Raw genomic sequence first — 18145 nt, forward strand, 5'->3', positions numbered from 1 at the left:
AAGACCTGTCTACATGTAAGGGTGTCATGTGTGATCTCCTAGGAAAGGAAACCCCTTGTTCAGGTCTGGGCACTCGCTGGTGTTTCTCTGCAGGGTTCCATGTCTGTCTCGCTGTCATAAGACATTGGTTCAGATGCCAACACAAAGCATCAATCCACTCAGAACTCCAGCATTCCCTTAAAGAGCTGCTTTAAAATAAATCTTGGTTTCAGTCATTTGCTGCCATCTTCAGAGCCCGAAAGCATTTGGGCCTTTCCAGCCCTTGAGCACTGAGGACTTTTGTATCATCTAAAGGACTCCAGTGCAGGGGGAGGCAGACCCCACTTGTCACCCTCTTCCCAGAGGGTCCCCTGTCAAGAATTATTAACTGCGACTTACGAATAGGCCGGTAGACACGCCAGGGAATTCCAGATGCACCTTATCTCTTACTGGCAATGAGTCAGCATAGATTGGTGCTGAAGAGTGTGACAGAGGGGAGTGGGGGGGCATGGGGGTGATGGGGGTAGGGGGGTGATGGTTGGGGGGGTTGCCAGGGTAGAGAGGGCTCCTTTAAGGAAGCTGGGCTGATTGAGTGTTGAAATACAGACAGTAAAGAAAGGCAGGAGCTTTCCAGCCCTTCCAATGTGGCAAGCAAGTGCTGGTGCCTCAGGCCTGTCAGAGAGCTAGTGTGTGTGAGGACGAGGCTCCCAGGGAGCTCCAAGCTTGCTGCCCAGCAAGGGTGCAGGAGAGTGGATGTGCATTTGGGAGCCCCTGCTGAAGAAGCACGCTCTCTCCTTGGAGCTGTGGATACTGTTCAAGCATTGAGTGGTTCTGAACTACATCTGAACTATAAAACTAAGACCGGTTAAGGAGAGCCCTGGAACAGGGGGTGGTGTTAGGGGTGCGGTATGAAGATGAGGGTGCAGGCTGGGGAGATCTTGTGGCCACTGGCTCTCTCTGATGAGGAGGCAGGATCTGTGCAGTTCAGCCGTCGAGCCGGGATGGAACTATGTGAGACCAGGCATAGAACTGTTGCTCATATCACTGTTAATATGGCAACTGGGGTTATATCCAGCTGCCAGGCTGTGTGCTTCACTCAGTTTGTTCATTCAGTCCTCTGTACCACGTTGGTACAGTAAGAGGTCTTTGCCTCTGTTTTGCAGATGAATGAGGCTTCTAGGATTCATACAGAAAAAAAATGAAGACTCAGGGAGGTCCCTTAGTTTCCTCAGAGCGACACAACTGGGAGAGGTGAGGTGATTATTAATGGAGACCTGCGAGTCTCCAGAGCCCATGCTGCTTTTCCATTGGCCAGGAGCTCTTTCTGTGTCTGACAAGGGGAACTCCTGTGGGAGGCCACTCCCCCAGAGGCTCACCAGGTACTTCCCAGGGGCTTGCTTCATGCTCTCTCAGGGTGATTCTCTTCCTAAAGCAGACTGAACAGCACACTGTCTTCTGAGAACTTGCCCCCACCCCCACGTGCCTCACAAATCTACTGTGGACATGTCTATTTGTGCCTCTTAGTCTTTTAAGGCCTACTAACTGGGGGGCACATCTCGGGGTTCCTGTCCTCTTGCCTGTATTTTCTTGCCACTATGCTTTTCTTTGGGGGACTTCTGAAAAGGGTGCTTGGTCCCCTCATTGTAGCCGACCAGGTGGTTTGCCTTCTACACAAACTGAGGGTAGGATGTTCTTTGGGAACATTCTGATGGGTTGGCCCAATTCTAGCCTCCTTGGGCCTGTGTTGTTCGTCTATAATTGGATGCCCCCTCCCCATGTTGCTTAGCTGTGGCAGGCAGTCTGGCTAGGCCTTTCACACAACATCCTGTTTGGGTTCATAAGAAGGATACCTCCAAACATGTTTATCTTTTGCGGTCCTGCACCCTGTCGAGTCACTCTTCCAGGTACACAAACCTACTGTGAACATGTCTATTTGTGCCTCTTCGTCTTTTAAGGCTGACTAACTACGGAGCATATTTTCCCGAGTCACTCTTTCAGGTACACATTTACCATATTTTTCATTAAAGCAATAATAACATACAAACAAACAATCTATCTGACAATCTTGACAAGTTAGTGAGGTATATTACTTAAGTAGAAGTATTTAAAGGATGCTATAAAATATGTGGTAATACAAACTCTGCTTATCTGCTCACGTCATGGCTTTCATCCAGAGAAAGCCATGTCTGACAGGAAGGCTGCACTGTTAAAGAGTGTTTTAAGAACACCGCTTAAAACTTTTTACCCAGCACTCGGGAGGCAGAGGCAGGTGGATCTCTGTGAATTCGAGGCCAGCTTGGTCTACAAAGTGAGTCTAGGACAGCCAAGGCTGCACAGAGAAACCCTGTCTCGAAAAACAAAAACAAAAAAACCCTAAAGCAAAACAAAACAACAACAAAAAAACCTTATCTTTAAAAGTCTGAAAGAAGTCTGTAATGTTTTTAAAATATATTTTATTAATTTATTCATATTGCATCTCAATTGTTATCCCATCCCTTGTACCCTCCCATTCCTCCCTCCTTCCCGCTTTCCCCCACTTCCCTCTCCTATGACTGTGACTGAGGGGGACCTCCTCCCCCTGTATATGCTCATAGGGTATCAAGTCTCTTCTTGGTGGCCTGCTATCCTTCCTCTGAGTGCCTCCAGGGGACATGGTCAAAGAAGTCTGTAATGTTTACCATGAGTCCTACAGAGATTCTCCTCAGCTCTCTAAAAAAAACCAAACCAAACCACAATTTCCCCAGAATTTGGATGTCTTTGGTAGCTGTGGGAAGTCCTCCTTTGAAGAGAAGGAAGTCCTCCTTTGAAGAGAGGGAAGTCCTCCCATCTTCATCCAAGGAAATACAGCAAATGCAGCCCATGTTTCATTCTAAGATGTCTGAGATACTTTGCTGCTATGTTTATAGATTTTAGACTTAACTCGGATTCTTGCTAAAAAATTTTTTTAAAGATGCTGTGAGTATATTTTCAAGTGATGGAAACGTACGTGGACACTCATGCCCCGATATCCAAATCTGTGGTATCAGTGTCATCAACTTAGTATTTTTACTTCTAGAAGCACCCACTTACCGATCTGGTTCTTATTGACTGGTCAGGGCTTGTGATAAGATCCAGTCCCTCTTTCACGGACTTTACAGGCTGCTGTGTGGGAAGGGCCATTAGATGACAACTGCTTGGCTGTGAAATGAGTTCAGCCAATGCAGGTTCTAATGCAGGGGATCCGCAGTGCCAGAGAGATGGCACAGTGATGCCCTCACGTCTGCCCCAGCCCAGGACATGGTCTTAAAAAGCTGCGGAGGGACCTGCAGCCAGTGAAGAGTGCTGAGGCTGGGTGAAAGGGGGTGATTTTAGGATGGCTGGAGAGCATTTCAAGGAAGCAGCGACTAGGAATGAGGCAGGAGATACAGGACAGGACAGCCAGAACGCTGGTGCACACACCCTCTGCCCAGTGGCCCAGGGTGAGTGCCGCATGGAAAGAGTCTGTGGGCTCTTGGGGTGGCACTGTGGCCGATTCTGGGTTTTCCATATATCAGCTGATGCAACCTAGTCATCAAGAGCAGTGGCCCCTTTCCCCACCGCCCCCTTGAAGATGGAAACTGTTTCCTGTTTAAACCATCCTCAGACTTCCATACCAAGGCAAGCATGAAGGACTTGGAGAGGAGAGGTCATTTTGAGATGATGTCACACCAGATACCACAGGAAAAAGCTAGAAAGCGCAGTGCCAGGAAGAGCCATTGGAGTCATCGTGGGGTTGATTCCAGTCAAGAAGCCTCAAAGGATAGCTATGTTTGGTTGTTAACCCTCCTTCTCCTCCTCCGCGTAGCTGCCATGTGCACAGGGCCCTCTGTTTTCCCTGGTTCCTTTGACCCGACCCACTTACTGACATCCAGTACCTCACAGCAGCCAATGAAGTGCACTGTTACAGAGAAGCTTTAGGCCTCTCCGCCGATACCATCTGTGCAGGAGCAGTTCCTCTGGAAGAGTGCAGGGTCTTCAGCACCCACACTGGCCTGAACCACGCACCAGGCGCAGAGAGACTGTGCTGCCGAGGGTTGCAGGCTTCTCATGGTGAAGGGACTCCGGAAACAAGCACGAGGCTCTTGATGAATTCTGACCTGAGCAAGTATGATTGAGAAAATTCCTTTGCCGTCTGTGAAACATCACATATCCCTGCCAACTCTTTACACAGTTGTTTTCTTGAACAGAAGTTGAGCCTTTGTGCACTCAAGAAGTTAGTTAGAGGTGCCAGAATATTCTTTGAATGCCTTAACTCATCTCCCTTCCTCCCTTTCCACTTCCCTCCCTCCTTTGCTATCTTCATTGCTTCCTTCCTCTCCTCCTCTCTGTTTTAGTCAGGTTCTCATGTGGCCCAGGCTAGCCTTGAATTTGGTGTGTAGCTGAGGCTGGCCTTGAAGTCCTGATCTGCCTGCCTCTAGCTCCCAAGCACTAGACTACAGGTATGCGGCACCGCTCCAGGCCACGCTGCCTTTTCATCCTCGGTCTTTCCATTAATGGGTGTGATTTAGGCCTAAAGAAGGTTGTTCTCTACTGGGGAAAACAGCCTTCAGCTTCCCCCTTGTCCTTGCTTTTATGCACACTGTGTTTGATTTTTGATGAGTTCTGTATCCTTTGCTTTACTAGAAACCAGCACCCTAGTGTTTCTGCCGGCCTTCCTTGTCTCAGGGCTAGTGGGTCTATACAGGGGTTTCATCTGCTTGTCTTCCATTTATGCAAGTATGGTTAAAAACAAATATTGAGAACAGCCCCATCTCTAAATTCCCGGTGGTCCGCTTATTTCAGAGGGCATTTGAGAAATGAAACTTCCCCAGCAGCCTGCCTGCCAGCCTTTTGCATTTGGGGCAGTCACATTTGCTCTGCTCCTGTGTTTGTGTGCAGTGACCCACTGCAGGGCAACTGTTCTCTCTCTAGGACTTTTAGCTAATCAGGGGGTTCTGTAATTCACCATGTTAGGATCTGGAAATCTTAGGTATGTCAGGGCTTGGGGGACTCTCTGCAGACTATGGGGAGTGTACTCAGGTCCGGGGTACCTGGGTAGGAGGCAGGAGTCTCTCTGAAGTGGAGCCCTCTAGGAGGCATGAGAGGAAGGCAGCCATAGGGAAATATGCAGGCAGGGGCTAGCACTTTATTCCTGATTTGGGGTTCTGGAAGAAACCCCGAACATGCAGAAAGCAGAGGGGTATGTTCTACCTTGCTGGTCTGTCCCTGGTTCATTGAGTGTCCTTGGTGTCCCCTTCCTGTGTTAGCAAGAAGTGAGGTCAGTGGGACCATGGCAAAGATGTTTGGTGCAAAGGCTTGTTAGCCCAGCTGTGAATTGGTCATGTGACAGGACCTTGCTGATGCTCAGTGTTGGTCTTTGTGAACAAGAGCACCTGTGTCCTGCCCATGTCACTCTGAGAGGTGAACAGCACATGAGACAGTGAATGTAAAGACACTTTGGAGAGTCTAAATACAAATGCCAGCAAAGGCCAGAGTTGTTTTCTGTTGTCGGGGAGGGAGGGAGGAAAAGAGGAGCATGGCACAGACCCAGGCTTTCCCACAGAGACCCAGTCCACTTTCCCACACACTCTGACTCTGCTGAAGCTGCTCCTGTGTCCTGTTGCACGTGTCTTTGGGGCCTTTTAAGTATGGGGGAGTGGTGAACCACTGCACTGTGGTCAGGCAGCCATTTCTCCTAAACTCACTCAGCCCTTCATCTTCTCTAGTGCTGATGCTTCCTGTCTGTCTGCCAGGTCTCGAAGGGAGCCGGACTGCTGCCCTGGGTAAGGGGCAAAAATGAGGGAGGGGACCGGTTCCCAGCAGGTGGCCTTCCTGCTTTCCTTTACTGGTCAAGGATAAGGCCAGGAAGATGAGAACTGCCGTTTGAGAAAGTACGTTAGGGTACTAGCTAGGGTGCAGACAGTGTCTGTGGGCCTGGAGAAGGCCGACTGTCACTACAGAGCCATGGTAAGCATTAGTTCATTCCAACCTGTCTGTCCCCCTTGAGAAGTTGTTGCTTCCCAAGGCAACACATTTCCACTTTGGAGAACCTGGTCTCTTAGGAATTGTATTGGAATCAGCTGTTTTCAAACTCCACTGGCCCCTGGGGACCCAGTACGTCTGCCTTCTCTTCCCCCATGGCAGCCTCTCAGTGGATGAGCATGAACTCTCCCCATCGCCCCCAACCCTGCCACTCCTTCCTGAAGGCAAGGAATATATGTGTGGCAGTTGGGAGGAAAGGTGTATAAAGGTCACACTGGTGTGCCAGACCTAAGAGATTAGCATAAACACGGCAGAAGTAGCAGGGGCCTCAGGATGGGCATAGCTGAGGCAGCAATGGCAAGTCTCATGGGCCCTTTTCCAAATTGTAGTGTAAGAAAAATTAAGGTCTTAGAGCCCGTTATTTTTGCTACATACCTATCAGTAGTAAATCTAGCCCATCATCTATGTTTACAGAATGCCCCTGACCTCTCCACCATCAGTTTCTCCCTGGCTTTGTTCTCTGCTTCACACATGACACCTATAAAACTTAAGTTAGTAGTGATTTTCATGTGTCTGCACTTCCTATTGCCTATGAGGAAACAAATGGAGGCAGGGGGTAAACCCAGTCAGTACTCACAAGTTGAAGGCCAGCCTGAGCTCCACAGCAAGGCTCTGTCTCAATGCAATGAAACAACAACTTAAGCTCCTTAGTTTACAATTTGAGGGTCTTTTCAGACTGCCTCCAATTCTTTCCCTTTGTATTAAAGCTAGGACCTGGGCGTCCCAGGCATGCGGTCCACCGTTAAGCTGTACGCCCAGCCCTCTGACCTTTGATTCTCACCCCTCCATGCACCTGTTCCCTGCCCTTGCTCCCCATGTGCACATGATGAGGTCCAGGAGAGTGGCATTTAGCGGCTAGATGGGCTGGGGTGCCTGGCCTCACAGAGCCTCGGTACCCATACAGAGGGGACAGCCACCCGTCCCTCACAGTAAGCATGCATCAGTAAGGATGGCAAATCTCAGTCTATGGGAGGGGACAGGGACATATCTGGCTCTTGGTTCTGAATGACAAGTACCTGGATGAGCCAGAGGCTTACAGACCCTGTTTAGAAGTGGGGACTAGGGATTGCTCAGCAGCATCATAGCGGATGCCATGGCAGATGAAGTGTACACAGACTGCACAATATGAGACTCGCTGTAGTCCTCCTGTTGGAGATGTAGGGGCGGGGGATTTCTTGTTGAGTGATGGCTTCTTAAAGAGGAAATAAAATGGATGGCTTTCTGGCCAGCCAGCCGTGAAAAGTCCACCACACGAGGCCTGTGTTCATACAGGCAGTGGCAGGCTGCCGGGGGAAGCGGCTCCAGATGGCATGTCTGGACGTGGACCCATAATCCCAGCAGTCAGAGGCTCTCTTTCCCACAGGGAGGTATTCTGGGGCGTGTGTTTATACTCAGTCTTCTTGCATTCCTGTTTGAAGTGGACATCCTAGGAGAGAGAGACTTGAAAAGCAACACCCCAAAAAATGGACTCCAAGGTCAATCAACTCTCATCAGGCACATGCCGTTCAAATTAGTGGGCTCGAGTGGACTGGCAGCAACATACATTTGCAATTGATTAGAATGATTACAGAGTCTTCGTTGGTTTGATTTTTTTTTTTTATCAGAGTCTCATACTGTAGCCCAGGGTGGCCTGGAACTCACTATACCATCCAGACTGGCTTTGGACACATGTAGTCCTCTGTCTCAGTACTTCCCTCTCCAAGTGATGGGATTGCAGATATTTGTTGACAGATTTGGTTGTTTTGTTTTGGTTTGGTTTGGTTTTTTTTGTGCCTTTGAGTGAGGAATATTCTGAGAAATGTTGCTGTGGACACCCAGTGCTCTTATACCAACTAGGAGCACCGCCTTTGGACCCTTGCCACACATGGGACTAGGACACATATAGTTCTTCTTACTTTTATTAATGTGTTCTCTCATATATTACATTCTGACCTCAGTTTCTTCCCCTTCCCTCCACCCTCGACTTTCTCCCTCCCCATCCACTCCTCCCCTACCCACCCCATTTCCCTTCAGAAAAGGGCGGGCCTCCCAGGGATATCAACCAAACATGGCATGTCAAGTTGTAATAAGACTAGCCACTTGCCCCCCGCCCCCACATTAAGGCTGGCCAAGGCAACCCAGTAGGAGGTCAAGGGCCCCAAGCAGGCAAAAGTGTCAGAAACAGTCCCTGCTCCCTCGGACAGGAGTCCCACAAACACTCCGAGCCACACAATGATAGCACATATGCAGAGGGCCTAGGTTAGGCCCATGCAGGCTCTCTGATTGTTGGTTCAGTCTCATGAGCTCCTCTGAGTCTAGGTTTGTTGATTCTGTGGGTTTTCTTCTGTCCTTCTGGCTCCTACAATCCTTCCTGCAATCCCTCTTCAGCAGGATTCTCCAAACTCTGTTTGGCTATGGGGCTCTGCATCTGTTTCCATCAGTTTCTGCATGAAGCCTCTCTGATGACCATTGGGTTAGGCACTGATCTAAGATAGCAGAATATGATTAGGCATCATTTCATTTATTTAAAAAGATTTATTTGTTTATTATTATACACACACACACACACACACACACACACACACACACACAGTGCTCTGGCTGCACAGACACCTGTAGGCCAGAAGAGGGCACCAGATCACATTATAGACGGCTGTGAGCCACCATGTGGTTGCTGGGAATTGAACTCAGGACCTCTGGAGGAGCAATCAGTGCCCTTAACCTCTGAGCCATCTCTCCAGCCCCCATCATTTCATTTTTTTTCACATTCATGTTTGGTTCTACGCTAGGTTTCTGGCCTATCTGGCCTCTGGCCTCTGGTCCTCCAGTCAGTGTCAGGGCTGGGATCCTTCTCATGGCCGGGGCCTCAGTTAGCCACTCGCACAATTTCTGGCCATCTTTATCCTAGCACATCATGCTGGCAGGGCAAATTGTAGGTTGAAGGTTTTGTGACTGGGTTAGGGACACATACACTTCTACACACATGTGTACACACATACTGAAGCACGTACTTAGGCATCAGCATCATTTGAAACCATTTAGACATCCTGAGTAGACAGCTGTACCGGTTCCCATTCCAGGGTGCATTCCTGCAGTCTCAACACTCAACCCCTTAGCCCTCTGAGTCTCCGCAAACTCCGTGGACCAGAACATCTGGCCATCAGCAGGCTCCCTCTGGTCTTCTCCAGCCCCACCATTGCTGTTTCCCACTGCGAGAGCCCCCAACATCAGCACCGCTCATGTCAGACCCTGCCCTGCTTCTGAGGTAGTCTCAGGATCATACCCAACACACACACACACACGCACACGCACACGCACGCATGCACACACACACACGAGTATTCACATATGCAAGCCCTACCAAAGCCAGAAAACAAGCCTGTGTAGACCCCAGGCATTTCTGTTTTCCTTCTCTTTGTCCCAGCCTTGCCCAGGACTGACTGTTCTGTTCATGTGCTGCTTCCGTTCCCTTCTGCCCTCCTCCTTCTAGATGGTCACAGTATTTGTTTGAAGCACAATCAGATGAACTTGTTTTGATCAACTTCCAATGAGGGGGCATTTTTGTTCCACTCAGCACTTGATTTGTTTTTTTTTTTTTTTTTACAATCCATGATGTAAAGAACACTTAGCCTCAAAAGTCACAACTACACAAAACAATACACTTAGGAAAAACACTCCATCCTCTGTTCTTCTACCCCCTCGTTTCTGTCCATTGTTTTCCTCTGTTCTTAAGCACATGTGCAAGAGAGGGCAGGTAAAGGGGTTGTGCACAGGTGTCACATGTGTGTGTGCAGGGGCCAGAGGTCAATGCCAGTTTCCCGCCCTTAAAAATCTCCATCTTACTTTTCTGAGACAGGTTCTCTTGTTGAACACGGAGCTCTCCATTTTGGCTAGTCGGGCTGCTTAGTGAGTCCCTAGGATCCATTGTCTCTGCTACCCCAGCACTGGGGTTACAGGTATATAGCCACACCTAGCTTTCATCCTCAGATGCCTGGCATCCAAACTTGGGTCCTCATTCAAGCACATGGCCCAGCAGGCTATCTCCTCAGATGCTTCCAGCCTTGTTTTCTGCTCTTTCCAACACATCATATAGAAGCATGCCTGTTTCCCTATCTCCCCCTCCTTCATGTGCGAAAAACAAAGCATTATATGCACATTTTGGTACAAGCACTGTCATATTTTCTCTGTTCACACACACATCACAAAATTCTGGACCAAGACAGGTAGGTTCCTAGACTGTAACTGTTTTCAGACTTTCTGGACAATTGCAAAGATCTTATCATTTCTACGAGCAACTTGGTTTGGATAAACTTTTGCAATATTGAGTATCATTTAACTTCTTAGAAAATGGTGGGATTCTATTTAAAATACTCATTTTACCACCCACTGGGGTTGTTACCTGCCACCATAGTCTGGAGGTGAAACCTAGGGCAGGAGGCTGTGGCGCTGGCAAGGGTTGCTGTCTCACGAATAGACGTGTATTGGCACAGTTATTCTGAGAAATCCTAGTCACGAAGGGTTTTGCACATGTGCTCCACCATGATGAGCAAGTGACATGAGAGACATTTTTTATAGTTCTGGTGTAAACCAGTAAATGTGATGTTAAATTAAAATTTTACTTTCTGACATTCTTAGTTACATAGGATAACATTTAACTAACTTCTGTGATCATTTTTTAAAAAGAACTCAGATCATGTATGAATCCAGAGTAAGAACTTTGTTAATATGTAATAATGTACATTTAGTGTGATAAGACCAGAATCAAAACATGACAAAGGTCTGTCCCAGGGTCCTTTGCGGTAAATAATAAAATTGAATACCCACTTGATCTTCACGGGTGCTTAAGAAGACATTTTCTCATGCTGTTTCCTGTGGGCATGTTTCACGCAGGTCTTCTGGGTTTTCTTGAGGAGGTGGCTCTGGATGAATGTAGCTCTCAGAGTTGACAACAAGTCAGCAAATGTCCCAGGCTGAGCTGTGCATTGCTTATGGTTTGGGAAGCTCTGGTTATCTAGAAAACTCATCCGTCCTCCACGTCTGGCTGTGTCAGCAGCAGAATGCAGCACTCTGAGTCGTTTGTATTGAGGCCAGAAGGAAGGCATTAACCTCAGAAGGAGGGCTTTGGCTGGAGGTCTAGCCTACATCCCGCACACCCTCCAAGGCCCACGCCACTATGTCTTGTGCACCACATCTGGAACCTCCCACAACCTCACCTCTTCTGCCCTCTTCAGAGGGCAAAATGGAGATGAACTGGCCCGGCCAAGGCCGAGGCCGGATCCTAGGGTCTGAATGGCAAAGAGAATCAGGGCAGTGTGTGGGCACCCTCCTTGACAGTGGAGCAAAATGTCTGAGCAAAGATTCCAGTCTTGCCGGATGCTTAGGTGCCCATTCAGCTCCCAAAAGGCCTGGAGTTGAGAGAGGGGCGTGAGGAGAGAGAGTAGGGAACAGGCTTGATGAAAGCAGGGGTCTCCCCTCTCCTAGAGTTAGTGAGGTCACCACGCCGGCTTTGAATGGGATGGCAGGCGGGTGGAAGACAGCAGCAGCTGTGTGACAGTGCTAGGGTCTGTGTACAGAGGCCTCTCTGCCTGTAACCTCACCCGCTTCCTAACAGCTTTAATTGTGTGCCCCAGACCCATAATTCACATAGCTTTGCCCCTGTTAACAGCTAACAGTTGGAAATGCAGGTGGTTCCTTGTATGTAAAAATCGAGCCATTGTGCACCCAACTCTCAGACTGGCCTGAACAGGTGTGGGGTATTGCATGTGTGCACAGATACAGGGTTATAGGGTTGCAGTCAAGGGAGGCAGAGAGAAACAACAAACAGTTGAGGACACTTGTGCATCTGCCAGAACCTTTCCAGGGCAAGCGTTCTCATAAATGGGCAGCAGGTTGCTTTGTCACCCCACCGCCTACAGGGCAGGCTGGGAGAGATCATGGCCAGAGGCAAAGGTTAAGACAAACGTGGGTGCCTCCTGGCAGTGGAGGTATTGCCTAGGAAGGGAGGCTGGGCTGCAAGATGGGTCTGTTGGATCCACGCCCACTGCTCTGAGTGTTCTCTTTGACCTCAGTCTGGATCACTTGGTTCTCTTCCTTATGAAGTGGGTGGCCAGGTGTCCGAGTGGACGGAGAGGGGGAAAAGGCCCACTCTGAGGTTTTGGGTCCAGGCTTCTTGGCATCGCCGTCCTGAAGGGCGTGTACTTCCTAATAAGCCATGCATGCGTTTCAGTGTGGTCTCTGCAACTCTGATGCCCACCATTCTGCTCAGGGAGACACTGTCTTCTGTCCTGTGCACGTGTGTGGCTCCGCTGCTGTGCTCTTGTAATCGTACTCAAGGCTGTGTGTCCTGCGGTAAGACCTGCACCGCAGGGCACGCAGCTCGTGGCGCAGATCCACACACACGCCCTAACACCGCTGCTTTGTCCTCTTTGCCTCTCTCAGAGAGTTCTCAAAGGAAAGAGAGAAGGCTAAAGCACGTGGAGATTTCCAGAAGCTTCGGGAGAAGCAGCAGCTAGAAGAGGATCTCAAGGGCTATTTGGACTGGATCACCCAGGCGGAAGACATAGATCCTGAGAACGAAGAGGAAGGTGGTGAGGAAGGCAAACGGAACAGTAGGTGTTGCCCTTCCTGCTCTTGACCAGACAGACTTGTTGTGTGACTGAGTTGCTGTGTTGTGTGTGCCCCCATCCCCTGCACCTAACCCCTGGGCTGTGAGTAAAATGTGCCTTCCCAGCTTCCCTCTCCCTTCTGCCTGTTCACATCACAGAGAGATCAGGACATCCCTGCACAGTCTGGGTCTCCACCTGAGGCGTGGGGTTCAGATGTAAGATGATTTCCTAGTTGAGGAGAACAGCCATTTGCATTGTAGACCTTAGGAATTCAGTAGCCCCATGTCTCTGTGGGCCAAGGGTAGAGGGAGAGAGTCTCAGTCTGGAGCTACAGGGGAGGGCGTGTGCTTTTCCTCACCTCAACAAGTAGCTCACCTGCACAAGGATTTGAAGAACAAGTTTCTTCTGCCTCTGTGCCACGGGAACTGCCCCCCTCCCCCAGTAGGCTCCACACCAAGCCAAGTGCTTAGGCCATCAGCGCAGGAAGAAAGCAGCCCGACTGTGGTAGCCAGTTGTTAAGAGGCCCGTGAGTGAGTCACTGCTCGATGCTTTGCAGCCCACCTGCCTGGGCTCCACACTGTGACACTAGGCACCCTTAAGTGCTTTCTGCAGGAGGCAAGGCCCGATAATCAGTCAACTACTGGAATTAATTGCTTTTGTTGATCACAGAGTCTCTCTTACCCACATCCTTTTCCCACAGACGTGATCTTAGTCACCCTGGGAACATTTGGGCCTTGGGTAAGGGTAGAAATTGAAATCTAACAGTGCATTTGGCTACAGTGCTTTCTGATTTGTTCCCGAATGGTTGGTAGTAAAGACCAAGGCTTCAAGAACAATGGCCCTTGAAAGGCTGGGAAACCAAGGCTGGCCCTACCACATAGACGGTACTGAGTAGGCTCCTGCTGAGCTGAGCCCTTTGGAGTTGTGGTTGGTTCCTTTTTAGACCCACCACGAACGAATGCAGCCAGTGGTTCAGGTCACACAAAGGACGGTGGGGACCTCAGGAGCTGTGATGAAGATTTAGGACACATGGGGCCACTTGGCATGGCCTGGAAGGTTGGTGTCTATGGAGCACAGTTGAGTCTCAGGAGAAAGCGTTTGTCCTAGGAATCGCATGGGTGGGCAAAGGCCATGCTCAGGAGCTCTGTTGGATGAGCACGGAGAGTTTAAAGGGTGGAGTGCTCCAAGGTGGGCAGGCCAGAAGAGGCAGGCTTGTGAAATGGAGCACAGAGAAGCCCACGCTAAAGAGACCCAGGGTGGAAGGACTCAGCCCGAGTAGCCATGGCGTCTCTTCTAGTCTGGGCTCTACTCTGAGCTGGCCTTGCAGAGCCTTCTGCGGTGTCGTGGATCTTTGCAGCTGCCGGTAATGTTGGTGTGCTGGTGGGGACTCTGCAGGACGTGGCCTCTGACCTCTCACTGCCCACTGCATCAGGGAGGGGTCAGGGCCCCCGTGCCTGAGGGCGAGGAGCCTGTCCTCAGGACACAGTGACACAGTAGGAGGCTTTCTGGGGCAGGGTAGGGTGTCTGTCTCTCACACCAGCTCAAGGTTGATGAGGGGGAGGCGGTTTGATTTCTGCATTTGCTGATGTGTGTGCTGTGATTACACAGGAGAGATGAGCACAGCTCCCCTTGGGAACAAGCCCACCCGAACCCTTAAGGCCTCTGTAGGCCTTCTGTAGCTTTACTGTGGCTCACGGCGCGCTGTTTAGGCCCCGCTGCAGGTGCTTGTCCTAGACTGCTTTCTGTTTGTGTGATGAAACACCAAGACAAAGAGCAGCTTGGCAGGGAAAGGGCTTGTTTCAGCTTACTGTGGTTTCAGCTTGCTGCTTATAGTCCAACACAGAGGAGGTCAAGACGGAGACACGTAAGTCAGGAGCCCAGAGGCAGGAACTGAAGCAGAGGACATGAGAACAGTGGTTGCCAGCTTGCTCCTCCCGATCTGCTCAGGTCGTTTCCTTATGTATCCCAGGGCCGCCTGTCAAGAGATGATGGTACTGTCCATTAGGGGCTGGGTCCTCCCACATCAGTCAAGAAAATGCCGCTCCGCCCCCCACCAGACTTGCCCATAGGCCAGACTCGGGGAACGATCCCTCAGCCTTGGCTCCCTCTCCCCAGATGACTTTAGATCATGTCAGGTTGACAGAGCCAGCCAGTGCAGAGCATAGCCATCCTGTTCTCCATTCGCAGTGCCAACTGTGGAAGCTGGCCTCCATCTGCTTCGCTCTCCCAAGCTCAAAACACATCGTGTCGTGTATAACCCGGAGAAATGATTGCGTCCTCTTCTGCATGCCACTGGCGTGCCATATCCTTGATGATCCACATCTACTAATCCAGCCTCTCGGGCTGCTGCTGTCCGTGGTAGAGGTTCTTATTTTCATTTCATAATGGCCTGAGCTGCAAAGAGTGGTTTTTCCTGTCCTTGACGTCTTCTGATGGTCCTAAAGGGATCACTGTCTTATGTGACGTCAGCATCTCCTCTGTCCTGTCCCTTTCCGTAAGGAGCCTGACTCTGAGATGGCTAATCTACGAAGCCCCTGCTGCAGAGAGGAGGAGGTGGTGGTGGCTTAGATAGGGCAGAATGTGGACACTGCCAGTGGAATAAGAGTCCAGCAGTCTCCTCTCAGAGCCCAGAGGGTCCCGGGTGCTGGAGTGCAAGGATGGGGGTGCAAGGAAGTCCTCCCTGCTGGGCTCTGACGGAGGAGCATCCTCTAGCTGCCAAAGGTGGGGCAGAGGGGAGTCAGACTGAGGAAATGGCATGGAAAAGAGGCAGAAGGTAACAAATGTTCAGAGCACTTGAACGTGTCGTTTGGTCACGTCCCAGAAAGAAACAGGACACTCTGTACACCTCAGGTCTTCAGAATTAACCGAGTAATGAGCTCCCAAGCCCATAAAGCTGAGTTGCAACTTCTAAGTGGAGTGTGGCTCCTCCAGTACACAGTGAGTACCATGGTGAGAGTCACATGACTAGAGAGGAGAGCCGCTAAGTCTCCTGGTGATGCTGAAGGGAATCTTGAACTTGCTGGACAAGCTGTTCTGGTGAACTTTCCCTGGCACCACTATGGCTGCCAGCTCCTTTTTTTAAATATTAGGCCAGAAAACCAACCACAGGGTGCAGGAGTTCAGCCAGACTCACATGGCCCTGACAGCCAAACAGTAGTGGCCCTGCCACCTGCACATGCCAGGCCTGGGACTATCCCTGTGCATTAATTAGCAGGTAGGGGAGTAAAGGTGGCGTGGTCTCGCTATGGAGTCAGCATTATCCCCGGGTGCTTAAGAACCCCCTCACTTTGTACCTCACACCTCAGCCCTGCTCCCGGAGTGTCTCGGGGAGCTGGGGGAGGGTACAGTGTGGTGCCAGGCTCCTCACTCTCCTTGCTGGCTTAAAAGGATGACTTAACTGGCCACTCTCTTCAGCTGGGTCTTGGGTGAGACTTGGCAGCTTCCTCCCAGGGGTTGAGGGGTTGAGGCTATGAAAAGAAGTCCTTCCTGATGGTGGAGCCCTCGCCTAGAAGGTCTAGGCACAGTCTGAGGCTCACTCCTCACTGAGCATGTGGACCAGGGCCGGGAAGTCCTGCAGCTGGAACCATAGTCCTCCGTGCTGCTGTCCGACTTTGGCAGAACACAGCACGTGTGTATCTATTACGTTTCTGAGGAGCCTACGAGATCTCTAGCCAATCTCAGGCTGAGGACCCCTTAAAGGACCCTTGATCTATACTTCTGTTCAGAAACTGTATTGCTCTCCAAAGGGATGGCAAACAACCCCTCTGCCTCGGCACCTTCTGAGGTCCAGTAGCACTGCTTTCTGGTTGCTCAGGCTTGCTATCAGGGAGCAGGTGTGAAGCAAGCACTCACGCCATCTGCTCTCTGATGTTACACACCACGGCTGAGTCTCCAGCTCTGACCATACCTTACAACCTACCCAGCAGTCTTGTAACTTTCAGTGCCTGGCTCAGAAGCTCTGGTTCTTTAAGCAAACAGGAGGGAACCTCTTCGTAGTCTCCTGGGATCAGTCTTAGGTGCTCTAGTTAGGAGCCTCTGAGTCTTGACCTGTGTTAGTGGCTGAGTCCCCTTAAGGCTGAACAGGGCCAGGCAGGGCTGTCTCCAAACCAGCTATCTTGTGCTGGTGACACGGGAGTCTCCTCTGAGTACCCTTGGACTATTTAAGACATTTGAGGTGTAAATTTGCTGTTAGAAAGCTGCTGTGCCACAATTAATTGGATAGACAAAATCATCTCAGAAGTTAGTTCCTGAGCATTTGGGGAATTTTGAAGGATAATTTATTTAACTTTTTGCTGAGCTTCAAATTTTTTTTTAGAAACCCTGCCAAGTGTGTGTGTGTGTGTGTGTGTGTGTGTGTGTGTGTGTGTGTGTGTGAGAGAGAGAGAGAGAGAGAGAGAGAGAGAGAGAGAGAGAGAGAGAGACTTTTTTGACATGCGCGCAGCTGCTTCTTTGTGAACAATGGCGTTATTCTAGGGCGATTAAAAGCTGGAAGCCTAAAATTCTATTTTAATCTCTTCTCATTGTCATGATTAGGGTGTTTTTAAATTAAAAAAAAAAACATTAAAAACAATGAAACCATTTTAAAAGGAGCCCATTCTAAAGTTCTTACCTAATGAAACAGGGACGCCTTATGGTGGGAACTCTTAGGGACCACTCTAAGAAGTGATAATTGATGCCCAGAAGAAAGGAGAAGGTGCAACCCCTGTGGACCACAGGACTACCTGGCTGCCCTGTGCTCCCTCATAGGTCTCAGCATGGTGGCCACGCCCTACCTGCCTCTCACTGTTTCCACTACCACTGACCTCAGTGCACAAGGTCACCTGGCTGCCTATGCTACCTGGTTGATTTTTCCCTGCACCATTTGCTCTCAGAGGTCAGCAGAGAGTCAGGAGTAGCATAGCTGTCTGCAAATAAAAGTTGTGGCAATTTTCTGGCCCTGTCTTGAAAGACTGCACATGAGGACCGTAGCTCAGTTAGCAGAGCGCTTGTGTGACACGTATGGAACCTTGGGTTCAATTTTCAGCGCCTTGTAAACTGGACATGCTACGCCCTGGAATCTCAGCTCTGGAAAGGTGGAGACGGGGTGATGAGAAGTTCAAGGTTATTTTTCAAGACCAGCCCCGGGATATGTAAAGTCCTGTCTCAAATAAAACAAACAAAAAGATTGTGGTTTTTTTAAACTTTATAAGACTGCTTTTTATCATAAAGTATCCCAAGAGAAGCAGCTCAGAATTGAAAGCCATAAAAAAGAAACAGCAGCAGTGGGTCATCCATGATAAATATGTGTCCAGGTCATCTGCCCTCTCTGCAGAAGCAGCTGGGAGCGCTGTAACTAGAGAGATGGACGGGAGGGCCAATCCCTGGGGTCAGAGGTCTGACGCAGCGTCCACTGGTTAGTCTTGGGAGCAGTCATTTGGCCTGGCCTACTCTCCTCTGGGATGATTAAAGCAGCATTATGAGGGGCCGCTGGAGCGTGGCCCTCAGCACACGGTTAAGCATTCTGTTATTTATTTACTCAAAGGTCACAGAGTGGTGATTAGCAT

At 49.9% G+C, this 18145-nt stretch overlaps 1 protein-coding gene across 15 annotated transcripts in view; it reads left to right on the forward strand.

The window, feature by feature from the left end:
- CACNA1D (calcium voltage-gated channel subunit alpha1 D) overlaps positions 1 to 18145 on the forward strand; it is a 305943-nt gene that overhangs the window by 190017 nt on the left and 97781 nt on the right. For all 15 annotated transcript variants that reach the window (XM_084797091.1, XM_084797101.1, XM_084797097.1 and 12 more), the window contains exon 9: positions 12436 to 12605. In XM_084797091.1, coding sequence (XP_084653217.1) covers positions 12436 to 12605 — 170 coding nt within the window. The remainder of the gene's footprint in view (positions 1 to 12435; positions 12606 to 18145) is intronic.

Source organism: Acomys minous, assembly GCF_964271855.1.
Source record: "Acomys minous genome assembly, chromosome: 9".
In the NCBI taxonomy this organism is placed as follows: Eukaryota; Metazoa; Chordata; class Mammalia; order Rodentia; family Muridae; genus Acomys; species Acomys minous.